Source organism: Podarcis melisellensis, assembly GCF_964234715.1.
Source record: "Podarcis melisellensis genome assembly, chromosome: 6".
Lineage (NCBI taxonomy): Eukaryota > Metazoa > Chordata > Lepidosauria > Squamata > Lacertidae > Podarcis > Podarcis melisellensis.
The window spans coordinates 69528398-69543347 of NC_138538.1; the positions used below are offsets into that span (position 1 = coordinate 69528398).

The window sequence follows — 14950 nt, forward strand, 5'->3', positions numbered from 1 at the left end:
ACCCACCCTATTTAAAATATGTATGTATGTATTCAGTTTATAAAACTTGCCAGGTATATCAGCTTACCTAATACACACCAGCTTGAAGGTAAAGCACAAAGTGCCAGTTTCAAAGATTGGCTGGCATATTAAGTTCATACTATTTTCCTGCTATAGTATAATGCTTAAAGGTAATGGCGGGACGCGGGTGGCGCTGTGGTCTAAACCACCGTGCCTCTTGGGCAAACCGATCGGAAGGTCAGCAGTTCAAATTCCGCGTAACAGGGCAAGCTTCCGTTGCTCTGTCCCAGCTTCTGCCAGCCTAGCAGTTAAAAAGCATACCAATGCAAGTAAATAGGTACCACTGTGGCAGGAAGGTAAACGGCATTTCTGTGCACTCTGGCATTCATCATGGTGTTCCGTTGCGCCAAAAGCAGTTTAGTCATGCTGGCCACATGACTGGGAAAGCTGTCTGTGGACAAATGTCAGCTCCCTGAAGGAGTGTCTTCACCCCCATTGGTCTGTCCGGACACTGAGGTCCAGCGCTGAGGGCCTTGGTTCTGAGAAGCTAAGTTACAGGGAACCAGGCAGAGGGCCTTCTCAGTAGTGGCGCGTGCCCTGTGGAATGCCCTCCCATCAGATGTCAAAGAAATAAACAACTATCTGATGTTTAGAAGACATCTGAAGGCAACCCTGTTTAGGGAAGTTTTTATTGACTGATGTTTTAATGTTTTTTTAATCTCTTGTTGGAAGCCGCCCAGAGTGGCTGGGGAAACCCAGCCAGATGAGCAGGGTAGAAATAATAAATTACTATTAATTATTAATTCTTTTTATTATTATTCCTTGGCCTGAAAAGCATGATGAGTGTCGCACCCCATAGTTGCCTTTGAATGGACTTAATCATCCAGGGCTCCTTTACCTTTTTACCATTAACCATAATACTTAACGTTTTGTTTGTTTGTTTTAATACCAACAGCTTGAAAGTAAAAGTCATAGCGTCGGTTCCGGAAGGTGGTTTGATGGTATTGTAACAATTGATAAAACAGTGGGAAATGACACTTTCTTCGTCGTTACATGGAGCACAAGCATATATCCACCAGGAATTATTCTGATAGATCCCAAACGAAAGAAGTACAGCGCCAACAACTTTGTCATTGATAATACAAATGTCCGAACAGCTCGACTCAGTATTAGTGGAACTGCAGAGGTAAAACCCCAGCTCTCTGTGCATCTAACCCTGCAATTACTAGTGTGCCTTCTCCACATAGAAAATATGGAAATGTCTGTCTTGTAGAGCTTTATGGAACTACAGCTGTGCTATTAAAGGGTTGTGCCATTACAGGTAAAGTAGCATGATAGATTATGCAAGTGTGGAAGAACCGTTTCTATGTAGGATTTTGAAATGGTCTTAAAGACCTTCAATATTCCAAATTAGCATTTTCCCCACCCACAAAATATGATTAAGAGGGTTGTGTCTGCAAAGTCCAAAGCTCTAAAATGGTTCATGAAGTGTGTTAAGGCCCCTTCACAGCTGCCACTCGAATCTGTGCCAGCTTTGCTGAAGTTGAATCTCACTGGGAAGTTGCACAAGCTTCCTTCTTGGCTCCCTGATCCTAATGCTCATTTGGGAACTGAGGACACTTCCCTGCTCCTGCCCACATGAGATATCTAGAATATCATTTGCCCATGTTTTGGTAGCTAAGGTGTATTTTTTCTAAATAAAACTTCAAGGCCCACTTCCCTCTTCTACCCCTCAAGGGCTTATTTTTAGAGTGCTAAATTCAAACACACAGCAAATGGAGTATACTCACGCACATGCATACCAAGGTCCTCAGGTAGAGATCCTGTAACAAAAAGGGAAAAGGGTGAGGCTTGCTGACATGTGTTGCCTCTTTGGATTTCTGCTGTTTAAGTCTTCTCGGCATTGTAATCCATTCCCAGTTGGTTTCTTCCAATTGGCCTTCTTGGAATTGGTCTTATCAGGTCCACTTGGTCTTTTCCACCATTGGCTTCTCCATCCCATACTGCCCTCTCTGCCTTGGTATTGAGCAGAAACTGTTTTTATAGTCACATGTTCTGGGGAACAAAAAACCTTTCCCATAAAATCCATATTGCCAATGGGCGTCTGCCAAAATCCTGGTTTGAATTGTCTCAGTGTTTTCATTTCCTAGTTCATCCTGCGCACAGGATGACACTGCTGCCAGTCCCCATTTTTCTTGGTACATTTTTCATAAAAGACATACAGTACTGTACCATCTTTATGAAAACACAACAACCAAAGGAAAAGCAAATGTATTTCTCCAAATTACTTAGATATTGTATATTGAATATTCTTCTGTATTTCAACACTTGATCTGCAGGTGGGAGACTGGGAATATTCATTTCAGAATACACATTCAAAAGAGCAAATCATATCAATAACGGTAACCAGTCGACCAGCATCCATATCTGTGCCTCCAGTTCTTGTGAAGCCCTATATGAATCAAGATACCAATAAATTTCCTAATGCAATGGTCATATATGCAGAAATCAGTCAAGGTTTCTTACCTGTTATTGGTGCAAATGTCACAGCCATAGTTGAAGATGAGAAAGGAAAAACTGAAGAGCTTGAGCTTTATGACTATGGTTCAGGTAAGTAATTATTGCAGCATGCATTTTGTTTTTTCTTCCCACTGACAACCAGTCTTGTCTAATTTGACATAGTGGCCTCCAAGGCCTCTTAGATATTTTCAAAACCAGCCATGTGTGCTCCCTCAGATGCATTGAGCCAATATCCCCATTTGGAGTCTACTGCAAAGAAGGCCTGCTCTCTCATACCCAGCCCTCAGAGACAGCACACAGAGAAAGGCTTCAGGTGATGATTCCAGGGTGTGGACAGGTTCATATGGGGAAAGGTGGGACTCTTAGTGGCACCCAGCACAAGCTTGATAAATCTCCTGATTTTGCTGACTGTGACTGCAGAAAATGGAGTATGCAGCAAGTTCTAATAAATGTTATTGTATTATGTTTGGTTTGGTAGGTCATGAGTTGTGCTGGCTTGTGTTGTACAGATATTAACCAGTCCCGTATGATTCCATACTATCACATTAAGTCAGACATTTTCTATTTCATGAAAACAGGAGCAGTTACTATGAAATAAACATCTCTTGCATGTGTTATGTAGGGTTTATAATGACCACAAGTGAGAGGTTTGCTTTGGATGTTAAGTATTAATATTTATGTTCTCAGGTGCTGATATACTCAAGTATGATGGAATCTACTCAAGGTATTTCACATCATTCACACAGAATGGTAGATACAACTTAAAAGTGCGTGTCCAAGGGAGAGACAAGACTGTCAGATTGGTCCGTAGACAGAGTCAAGCACTCTATATACCAGGTTTTGTGGAAAATGGTAAGGATTCATTATGAAAAAGCATTTACTAGTAATATGTATCTCTAGAGTTCTCAAAGTATGGGTATCTCGAGAGAAATGAAAACCTTTCCCTGCCATTCCCCTCCCCACTGTCAACCTTATGCAGATTTTAGATTTAATACAGATATCGAGTACACATCTCTGACACCAGCGCAACAGTGGTGAGCTCTCGTTGCCCTGTCCCAGCTTCTGCCAACCTAGCAGTTTGAAAGCATACCAGTGCAAGTAGATAAATAGGTACTGCTGAGGTGGGAAGGTAAATGGAGTTTCCGTGCACTCTGGTTTTCGTCACGGTGTTCCATTGCACCAGAAGCGGTTTAGTCATGCTGGCCACATGACCCAGAAAGCTGTCTGTGGACAAACACTGGCTCTCTCAGCCTGAAGCGAGATGAGCACCACACCCCATTGTCACCTTTGACGGGACCTAACCGTCCAGGGGTCCATTACCTTTTACAACTCTGACACAGTCTATTCTACTTGTTGATTGAATGCAGAGCCGGCTCAACAATGAGGCAGGGTGAAGCACCTGCCACAGGTAGTAGAAACACAAGAGGCAGTGTCCCACCCATGCCACTGCTTCTGTCACCATTGGAATGTCCCACTGACAGCAAGAGGGAAGTATTCTGGCAAGTGGCATTGTTGCTCATCTTCCCTGCTCCTGAAGTGGCCGCGTTAGTAGAACATCCTGATTCTCAAGGTTTGGCAAGAAGGGGGCGTTCTTGCACACAATGTTGCCACTCATCTTCCCCACCCTGGGGCAGAGAAGATGAACTTGCAGAATGCCCCTCAGGTGGTGAAGCAAGCTGGGCCACTCCTCGCTGAATATGTTGGGAATCAATGGAAAATTTCCCTAAGTTTTTAGGCTTTAAAATATTAGTCTGGCATCCTTCTTCTGGAAAATACCTACAATGCATCTACACTCACACAAAAAACCCCACACATACCCCAACTGTCACAGAAGAGTTTAAGTTACAGATAGGTAGCCGTGTTGGTCTGCCATAGTCAAAACAAAAAAAATTCCTTCCAGTAGCACCTTCTTCAGATACACTGAAACAGAAGTTATATAGCTATATAGAAGGGTCTGGTAACTTCTGTTTCAGTGTATCTGAAGAAGTGTGCATGCACATGAAAGCTCATACCAAGAACTAACTTAGTTGGTCTTTAAGGTGCTACTGGAAGGAAGAGTTTAAGACATGCAAAAAAAATTGAAAAGAAGTAGGAAAACCAAGTAGAAGAATATTGTCAAAATTTTAGAAATAAGAAGCAGTTTTGCAAAACTGGCAGTTAAGAGTTGGTGGAACATAAAACTGTTGTGGAGAAAGACTGGCAAGTTAATAAGAGTACAGATTTGAGGGAACTACAGCAGAATTGCTCAGTAGACTGAATTACAGAGCATCAAGTTGGGATAGTGAAAATGTTTTAGAAGAAACACAAGTACTATAGTTTTCTGCATACTGAATTTTAGTGATTTATTGACAGCCATGAAGAGATACCTGTTAAGCTTGTCAAGAACTGAAATTGTGACTGGTAGTATAGAGCTGGGTATCCTCTGCATAGAAATACTGTAAACCAAATGAGGGGACAAGAGAAGATAAGGCTGGCTATATAGCGAAAAATAGGTATCTACTGCAGATTAATAACAAATCATAAAATTGTAGAGTTGGAAGGGACCTGAAAGGTCATTCAGGAATCATAGCCAAAGAATCTCTGACAAATGGCCATCCACCTCTGCTTAAAAACCTCTAATGCAGAGAGGGTTCATCCTGGTATTTCTTCAGTTTGTCCCAATCTGCAGAAAATTGATGTTTATTTCAATTCAGCAGTAAACCATGTTTTTTCACAGGGAACATGGCTGGACAAAATAAAATCCTCTTGGACTTGTGCCGAGAAGGCACTGGACAAACAGAATGAACCTTGGATCAAACAGAAGTGTGGATTAGCATAGAGTCTACCACATTCTGAGGTGTTCCGTTCCACTGTTGATCACCTCTCACCACCAGGATGTTCTTCCTGATGTTCAGTTGGAATCCCCTTTCTTGTAGTTTGAATCCATTGTTTTGGGCCCTACCTTCTGGAGCAGCAGAAAACAAGCTTGCTCTATCTTCCATGTGATAGCCCTTCAGATATTTGAAGATGGATATCCCATCACCACCTATACATGCCTTGTCTTCATTTTGTGTTTGGACACAGGGAAATAAATCAGACAGACTTTCAGAATACTGAGAACGTTTGCAGAGATTCTAGTTACATCTTATGACACAATTTTTCTTTCTTTCTTTGGAAGGTGAAATAAAAATGAACTCACCAAGACCTGAAGCTACTGAGGATGAAATCCAAGCAAACCTAGGAAGTTTCAGCAGAGTTGCATCTGGTGGTTCTTTTGTGGTATCAGGAGTTCCTAGTAATCCCTCAGATGTCTTTCCACCCTGTCAAATCACTGACCTTGAGGTGGAGCTAGCTGCCGATGAGGATGAATTCCTTTTGTCATGGACAGCTCCTGGGAATGACTATGATGTAGGACAAGGTAAGTGTGGAATCCTGTTTTAATCAACCACTATGACTCCCTTGCTTAGATATATATTTAAATATGGCAAAGGAGGGGTTTATACCAGAATTAATCTCCCTTTAATATGCTAGAATAGCATGACACCGTTGCTCTGGGAAGACTGCAGTTCTAGCATTCTTAACAAACTACTGTTCCCAAGATTCTTTGGGCCAAATCAAGTGTTTGACTGTATGGTTTGAACACAGACATTGCTTTGTTTTAGTCCAGAAGGATTCCTAGGTATAGAATATGCTTTATTTGTTTGGAGGTGTAGCTGTTTTTCCTGTGTTGTGGGGGCAGGCAGGTAGAGCCACATTAGTTTTTCTTCTGTGGAATGAGTTGTTTTCGATGCCTGTAACAGTGCTTAGATTTCTAAATGTCCCCCTGGACCAAAAATGGTTTTGGACACTCCTGACAAATACCATGCTTTTAAATTAGCATGGAATGATCTTAACAACTTTGACATGGTGGCCATGTAAACCAGCATGTGCCCTGGAATATTTTCCAGTCTTCTGCAACACACAACGATGCAATGGCTGGTATGCAATATGCTTAGGGTTCCTGGAGGATAGGAAGTTATGCACTGATAGGCTTGTCACTGTTTCCTTGATCCATGTTTGAAGATGTACATCTAACGCGTGTCTGTTGTGTGTCCTTTATTTTGCAGCTGAACAGTATGAAATAAAAATGAGTGAAAATCCCTTGGAATTAAGAGATGCAAGTTTTGATAGTGCCACTTCTGTGAACACTACTGGACTGACAGTGGAAGTCGCTGGGGTCAAACAATCTTTTCAGTACAAGTCAGAAAACTTAACAAAAGAAAATGGCTCCTCCATCTACTTTGCCATTCGTGCCATTGATGGCAGCAACAACAAAGGAAAACCATCTAATGCGGCAAGAGCAGTTGTGGTTTTTTCCACATTGCCGGCTACTCCCACTTCTTCAACTGGCACTTCCACACTGCTAAGCACTGCCATTAGTCCAAACACTACCACTGCTCACACAACTTCCTCTAATGTGAAACCCACTGGTGCTAATGATCCTGAGAACAGTGTGATAAATGACACAACCAAAATTGTGATCATTGTATGTGCTTCTGTGATCATTATTTGTGTTATTGTAAGTATAACCATCTGCATTGTACATAAGCGAAGAAACAGAAGTCCCCAGACTGGAATGTAATACAACTACAATGTTGGAGAAGCATCTAATACAGCAAGGACAGTTATGATTGTTTCTCCATTACTTGGAGCTACTCCTAGTCCAAACAACATTTATACCACTCCTTCTAATGTGTAATTCTATTCCTAACACTTGTGATAATAGTATGTACTTCTGCAGTTATTGTTTGTGCATTTGCAAGTCTAACAGTATGCTTTATTTAAGTGAAGACACCGAAGCCCTAGAACTTCTGAGACTGGAATGTAATAATTATATATTAACTTTTAGAAGTCAGATATCCTAAATTATACAATGGAGAAAGAGAGTATATTCCTTTTTCTCCATTGTGCAATTATATAATTAGTTACATGATTTTAAATGGAACTCCTTCTGTATCTGATTATGGTCTATTTCACGGTTTCCAAAAATTCTAAATGGTAATGTATACATACACAGCTTGAATAATAGATTAATATTATCTATTGTAAACAATGAAAGCTAAATTATATTATTATTGTATGTCCATATCCTGTAACATTTCATAGATGAAAATAAACACATCTGTGTTCAATAAGACTTACTCCCAGGTTAGTGATTACAGCTTAAAATAGATTAGAATCCCTGATTCACCTATAAAAATGCACTATAAAAGTTGTATTGCCTTCTTACTTTTTGACAGCAGTGCACAAACTGATATGGGGAGAATGGTGAAAAATTATTAAAGAAGAAGATTCCATGGAGAAGACTGGAACAATTTTATTTATGTTTTCTGATTAAAGGAAAGAAAAGAAAAGTGGTCCACCGTCCCCATGATTAGGATACCGTGCTACGGACTCCCCCTCTCCCATGTCATGTCCTAAGCAGCCATCTCACATATACAAGTCCAGTAGCCGAAAGACATGAGAAATAATATCTTAACTTCAACTGGGTAGGTTGATTTGAAGAGGTGCTAACGGAGGGGCTCATGCTACACGGCTGACATGAAGAACTCCACCAGGGCCGGATCTTATTGGTTTCAAAAAAGAAATCAACCACCTGGTTACCAAAACTGCCAGTTAAGGATTTTAGAATCGTAATGTTCTCCTCTAAAGTTTCAGTATCACCTTATCTAAGCTCTTGTTGTTGTTGTTTAGTCGTTTAGTCGTGTCCGACTCTTTGTGACCCCATGGACCAGAGCACGCCAGGCACTTCTGTCTTCCACTGCCTCCCGCAGTTTAGTCAAACTCATGCTGGTAGCTTCGAAGACACTATCCAACCATCTCGTCCTCTGTCGTCCCCTTCTCCTTGTGCCCTCCATCTTTCCCAGCGTCAAGGTCTTTTCCAGGGAGTCTTCTCTTCTCATGAGGTGGCCAAAGTATTGGAGCCTCAGCTTCACGATCTGTCCTTCCAGTGAGCACTCAGGGCCGATTTCTTTAAGAATGGATACGTTTGCTCTTCTTGCAGTCTATGGGACTCTCAAGAGTCTCCTCCAGCACCATAATTCAAAAGCATCAATTCTTCAGCGATTAGCCTTCTTTAAGGTCCAGCTCTCACTTCCATACATCACTACTGGGAAAACCATAGCTTTTACTGTACGGACCTTTGTTGGTAAGGTGATGTCTCGCCTTTTTAAGATGCTGTCTAGCTTTGCCATCGCCTTTCTCCAAGGAGCAGGCGTCTCTTAATTTCGCGGCTGCTGTCACCATCTGCAGTGATCATGGAGCCCAAGAAAGTAAAATCTTTCACTGCCTCCATTTCTTCCACTTCTATTTGCCAGGAGGTGATGGGCCCAGTGGCCATGATCTTCATTTTTTTGATGTTGAGCTTCAGACCATATTTTGCGCTTCCCTCTTTCACCCTCAATAAAAGGTTATTTAATTCCTCCTCACTTTCTGCCATCAAGGTTGTGTCATCTGCATATCTGACGTTGTTGATATTTCTTCCGGCTATTTTAATTCTGGCTAGGGATTCATCCAGCCCAGCCTTTCGCATGAATTCTGCATATAAGTTAAATATGCAGGGAGACAAAATACAGCCTTGTCGTACTCCTTTCCCAATTTTGAACCAATCAGTTGTTCCATATCCAGTTCTAACTGTAGCTTCTTGTCCCACATAGAGATTTCTCAGGAGACAGATGAGGTGATCAGGCACTCCCATTTCTTTAAGAACTTGCCATAGTTTGCTGTGGTCGACACAGTCAAAGGCTTTTGCATAGTCAATGAAGCAGAAGTAGATGTATTTATGGAACTCTCTAGCTTTCTCCATAATCCAGCGCATGTTTGCAATTTGGTCTCTGGTTCCTCTGCCTTTTCTAAATCCAGCTTGCACTTCTGAGAGTTCTTGGTCCACATACTGCTTGAGCCTTCCTTGTAGAATTTTAAGCATAACCTTGCTAGTGTGTGAAATGAGTGCAATTGTGCGATAGTTGGAGCATTCTTTAGCACTGCCCTTCTTTGGGATTGGGATGTAGACTGATCTTCTCCAATCCTCTGGCCACTGCTGAGTTTTCCAAACTTGCTGGCATATTGAGTGTAGCACCTTAACCGCATCATCTTTTAAAATTTTAAATAGTTCAGCTGGGATACCATCACTTCCACTGGCCTTGTTATTTGCAGTGCTTTCTAAGGCCCATTTGACTTCACTCTCCAGGATGTCTGGCTCAAGGTCAGCAACCACACTACCTGGGGTGTACGAGCCATCCATATCTTTCTGCTTTAATTCCTCTGTGTATTCTTGCCATCTCTTCTTGATGTCTTCTGCTTCTGTTAGGTCCTTACCACTTTTGTCCTTTATTATGGTAATCTTTGAACGAAATGTTCCTTTCAGATCTTCAATTTTCTTGAACAGATCTCTGGTTCTTCCCATTCTGTTGTTTTCCTCTATTTCTTTGCATTGCTCGTTTAAGAAGGCCTTCTTGTCTTTCCTTGCTATTTTTTGGAAATCTGCATTCAATTTCCTGTATCTTTCTCTATCTCCCTTGCATTTTGCTTGTCTTCTCTCCCCCGCTATTTGTAAGGCCTCGTTGGACAGCCACTTTGCTTTCTTGCATTTCCTTTTCATTGGGATGGTTTTTGTTGCTGCCTCCTGTATAATGTTGCGAGCCTCCATCCATAGTTCTTCAGGCACTCTGTCCACCAAATCTAAATCCTTAAACCTGTTCCTCACTTCCACTGTGTATTCATAAGGGATTTGACTTAGATTGTATCTTACCGGCCCAGTGGTTTTTCCTACTTTCTTCAGTTTAAGCTTGAATTTTGCTATAAGAAGCTGGTGATCTGAGCCACAGTCAGCTCCAGGTCTTGTTTTTGCTGACTGTATAGAGCTTCTCCATCTTTGGCTGCAGAGAATATAATCAATCTGATTTTGATGCTGCCCATCTGCTGATGTCCATGTGTAGAGTCATCTCTTGTGTTGTTGGAAAAGAGTGTTTGTGGTGACCAGCTTGTTCTCTTGACAGAACTCTATTAGCCTTTGCCCTGCTTCGTTTTGATCTCCAAGGCCAAACTTGCCAGTTGTTCCTTTTATCTCTTGATTCCCTACTTTAGCACTCCAATCCCCTATAATGAGAAGAACATCCTACTTTGGTGGCACTTCTATAAGGTGTTGTAAGTCTTCATAGAATTGGTCAATTTCAGTTTCTTCAGTACCAGTAGTTGGTGCATAAACTTGGATTACTGTGATGTTAAAAGGTCTGCTTTGGATTCATATCGAGATCATTCTATCATTTTTGAGATTGCATCCCAGTACAGCTTTCACCACTCTTTTGTTGACTATGAGGGCCACTCCATTTCTTTTGTGGGTTTCTTGCCCACAGTAGTAGATATGATGGTCATCCGAACTGAATTCGCCCATTCCTGTCCATTTTAGTTCACTGATGCCCAGGGAGAGAATAACAACTGTTGAATACAAACAAAATTATATCTGAGTAAATATGAATAGGATTGTACTATAGAATAGGTATCATTTTTTCCAGATCTGAACATTGCATCAATTGTAGATGTATCTAAGCTCACACACCTACAATTGATGCAATGTTCAGATCTGGAAAAAATGATACCTATTCTATAGTACAATCCTATTCATATTTACTCAGATATAATTTTGTTTGTGTTCAACAGTTGTTATTCTCTCCCCAGTCTGACCATGTTCATTTTCATATAAAGGCACTGAACTGAACCAAATATCCTTAACTGGAATGTAGTGGAATCCTAGAAAATTATATTTGGACACTGTGACATCTAAATAATCATAACCAAATGATAGTCTGAAGACACAGGTTGCATCAACCCTGCTGAAGTGAAACTCTTCTGCATCTGGTCAGTGTTTAAATGAAAGACTGCCTATGTACATAACATGGTGGTTTATCAATGAAAAACAAGATTGTCGTTAATGATATATATGATACCCTATGATCAGAGGTCTCTGGGCATCTTACAATAAAATGTTAAAATAAAACTCAACTATAAAAATCCAACAAAATCAAGCAACAGAGAACAAATCAAATCAAATCAATAACAGCAAAAATTCACAGCCCACAGGAGCAGATTACAAACAGTAAAAAGCCATTGTGTATTGTGTTTTTAATATTTGGTTGGGAGCCGCCCAGAGTGGCTGGGGAAACCCAGCCAGATGGGTGGGGTATAAATAATAAATTATTATTATTATTATTATTATTATTATTATTATTATTATTATTAAGCAGGGTTGGCTAACCTGTTGTTGGACTTCTGTTTCAGTGTATCTGAAGAAGTGTGCCTGCACACGAAAGCTCATACCAATAACAAACTTAGTTGGTCTCTAAGGTGCTATTGGATTGAATTTTTTTATTTTGTTTAGACTACGGCAGACCAACACAGCTACCTACCTGTAACTAGAACTGTTGTTGGACTTCAACTCCCATCAGGCCTAGATAGCAGTGTCAATGGGAGTTGGAGTCCAATTACATCTGGAGGGCCACAGGTTAGCAACTCCTGCCATAAACCCTTTAGAATTATAAAGTATAAAAAGGGGGTTGTTTTTTGTGTGTGTGTGCTTATGGCCACACTTATGGCTCTTACGGCTCTACATACCACAACTGCCATGTCTCCATTCACATATTGCTAAACTGGATTGCTATACAGTGGCAGACATGCTTTAACCCTTGGTGTGTCCCAAGGGAGGCCCTCATTTCCTCTTGCCCAACTTTTATTTGTTCAACTTTCCTCATCTAGGTGAGTGCAGTGCCTTTCATTCCATCAGAGACAGATTTTTGCAATGGAACTCGTTTCGCTACACTGGGTGCCAACACAAGGGGGCACTGCAGGACTTTCCAAGTATAACTCCTCTCCCCTCTCCTTGGGAATCCTCTGGGCAGCCACTGGTCTCTGAGCTGCCCCCTTGCTCCAAAGAGAGGTACCTCCTCACACTGCCCCAAAGGGGCCTGGGAAGCACACCCTGGTCAGCCCCCGAGGCACCATTCGCCTGGGGAACTTGTAGCCAGGGCTGCTGCAACAAACAACTGTGCAAGTCTTTGGTACACAGACATGCAAGAGGGCATCAGAGGAGGGAGGGAAGGAAAGAGGGACAGAGGCCAGAGTTGCCCGCAGCACCCCTGACTATCATTCAAGGCACCCCAGGGTGCCACGGCACACTGGTTGAAAATCACTGACATAGTAAATTGAGCAGAAGGCAAGGTGGGGGGCAGCAAATTTACTTAATGGATCTGTTGACATCATGTCTCATACATAGATCACCAAACTAGAAAATCTGGATGTTCACTACTATCTTTGGGGAAAAGTTTTGACCACTGTGATGCTGCAATCCAGATAATCTCTTTATTTCAGGTGAAACTGACACATAGTGCTGGAACATTGTGCAAATGCAACTTGCCCCACCCCAACAAAAGTGTTAAGTAAATAGGTTTTATTATACTGACATCTAGTGGACTCACAAAGCACACAGAAATACTGTGTGGTGTGATCCTATGTATGCTTTATCAGAAGTCCCTCTGTGTTGAGTAAGGCTTACGGTAAAGGTAAAGGTAAAGGTACCCCTGCCCGTACGGGCCAGTGTTGACAGACTCTGGGGTTGTGCGCCCATCTCACTTAAGAGGCCAGGGGCCAGCGCTGTCCGGAGACACTTCCGGGTCACGTGGCCAGCGTGACATCGCTGCTCTGGCGAGCCAGAGCCGCACACGGAAACGCCGTTTACCTTCCCGCTGGTAAGCGGTCCCTATTTATCTACTTGCACCCAGAGGTGCTTTCGAACTGCTAGGTTGGCAGGCGCTGGGACCGAGCAGCGGGAGGGCACCCCGCCGCAGGGATTCGAACCACCGACCTTTCGATCGGCAAGTCCTAGGTGCTGAGGCTTTAACCCACAGCGCCACCTGCGTCCCAAGGCTTACGGTACTTCTTTGTAAATTCATTTAGAATTGCAGCCTAAGATCAGCTTCTAAAGCCATGCTTTATTTAATGGACCAAGATGGGTAAATGGCTGAATAATGTGCAGCGAAATCTTCCAGCGATTATCCATCTATTTTATTGCATTTATATACTGTATTTCAGGGGTGCCATCTCACCCTCAGGATTGTGGGTGCCCGCCGCTGCCACGCAGATGTGTGATGTTACACGCACATACCTGCACATAGTGTGTGTGATGTCACATGCACTATGTGCAGGCGTTGAAAAGAACTAAAGAAAACTGTCAAACATTTAAACCACCAAGTGTCACAGCCTGAAAGGACAAAAAAGGGATAATTAAATATTAACTCATACCTTCTCAAAGCACACACCTTAATGTGCCTCTAATTCAACTCAATCACACACAGCGTTCGAAACTCCCATTGTTCTGGTCGTGTTTCACGAGGCGTTTCTGAGCTCTGGGCCCTGTACTGTACCTAAGATTTCAGATTAAAATGGCCACCGTTACTCAGAAATAAATTCCATCCAAGTTCAATGGGGCTTCCTCCCAAGTAAAATATGCATGGATTGGGGACCTGAAAAACTTTCTTTTTGCTTTTCAACCCAAAATGTTTTGTTTCGGTTTTAGTTGCCTTGTTTGATGTACTTTTAATGTATAGTGTGCTTTTAATCTGAAATATACTAGTCAGTGAGTTATGATAGTTTAGGTAGTGCATGTTAAAGTGTTCTCTACCTCAGACCTTCACGGGGATGCTTAAAATCTAAATAAATTGGGATCACTGAAGGACCTTTAAGTCTTAGGTTTGCAAACTGGACACTGCCACCAGCTGTATAGGTCTTTATTATGTGTTAACTGTGGTGCCAAAAATGATATTTTTTATGAAGGAAAGGGGGTGTAGGGATAATCCAGGGCTTGTCCGCAGAGTGGAAGGAAAAGGGGACATTTTCTGTCTCCCTACCTCCAGCTACTCTGTGAGTAGCGGGGTGGGCAGGGGAAGAACTAGACACTGTGGAAAATGAACATACTGTACAGTAATATTTTAGCTGCAGTTCGTTCATTTTCAGCTTTGTAGTCTTTTTTTAAATGCTTTTTATTAAGTTTTCATTTCAAATACAGCAACACCAATAAAATACACAAATATTTCAAATCTTATTCAGCTTTGTATTCTTGCTATTAAAAAAGCGCGCCTAGACATTCCGTTCTGGCGCCTGTTTGAGGTGCCATTTCATATTTCAGTTTCTAACACTGAGAAGAAAATAAGTTCCTTGTCGTTTCCCCTTCAGACACAACTCACCCGAAACGTAGAACGAGCGAAATGAACGCTCCCGTGCCAGCGACGAAAAAAGCCGCTTCCTCCCTTAGGGAGCAACAACCGCTCCTTCGCCTTCTCCTCGCGAAGCCTCCCTTTTAAGGGGCGGATCTGGGGGCGGCGCTTAACCCCCGTCTCGCGCCTCCTTTCCCCTCGATCCCGCC

General features: G+C 42.1%; 1 protein-coding gene and 1 long non-coding RNA gene across 28 annotated transcripts in view; one reads left to right on the plus strand and one right to left on the minus strand.

The window, feature by feature from the left end:
- LOC309371466 (calcium-activated chloride channel regulator 1-like) overlaps nt 1–7842 on the plus strand; it is a 24184-nt gene extending 16342 nt beyond the window's left edge. The window contains exons 10-14 of the mRNA XM_081914145.1: nt 956–1186; nt 2340–2610; nt 3208–3372; nt 5678–5917; nt 6606–7842. Coding sequence (XP_081770271.1) covers nt 956–1186; nt 2340–2610; nt 3208–3372; nt 5678–5917; nt 6606–7120 — 1422 coding nt within the window. The 3' untranslated portion in view covers nt 7121–7842. The remainder of the gene's footprint in view (nt 1–955; nt 1187–2339; nt 2611–3207; nt 3373–5677; nt 5918–6605) is intronic.
- Nucleotides 1–14949, minus strand: part of LOC309371537 — a 24156-nt gene extending 9207 nt beyond the window's left edge. For 4 of the 27 annotated variants that reach the window (XR_014169149.1, XR_014169150.1, XR_014169151.1 and 1 more), the window contains exons 1-2: nt 14772–14886; nt 1791–1823 (exon numbers count right to left, since the gene is read on the minus strand). This is a non-coding gene — a long non-coding RNA (uncharacterized lncRNA). Of the gene's footprint in view, nt 1–1279; nt 1824–2341; nt 2453–5698; nt 5914–11879; nt 12061–13830; nt 13953–14771 lie in introns of those variants that run through there. The other 23 variants (XR_014169138.1, XR_014169139.1, XR_014169159.1 and 20 more) reach the window with 23 other exon arrangements.
- Nucleotide 14950: the final 1 nt, after the last annotated feature.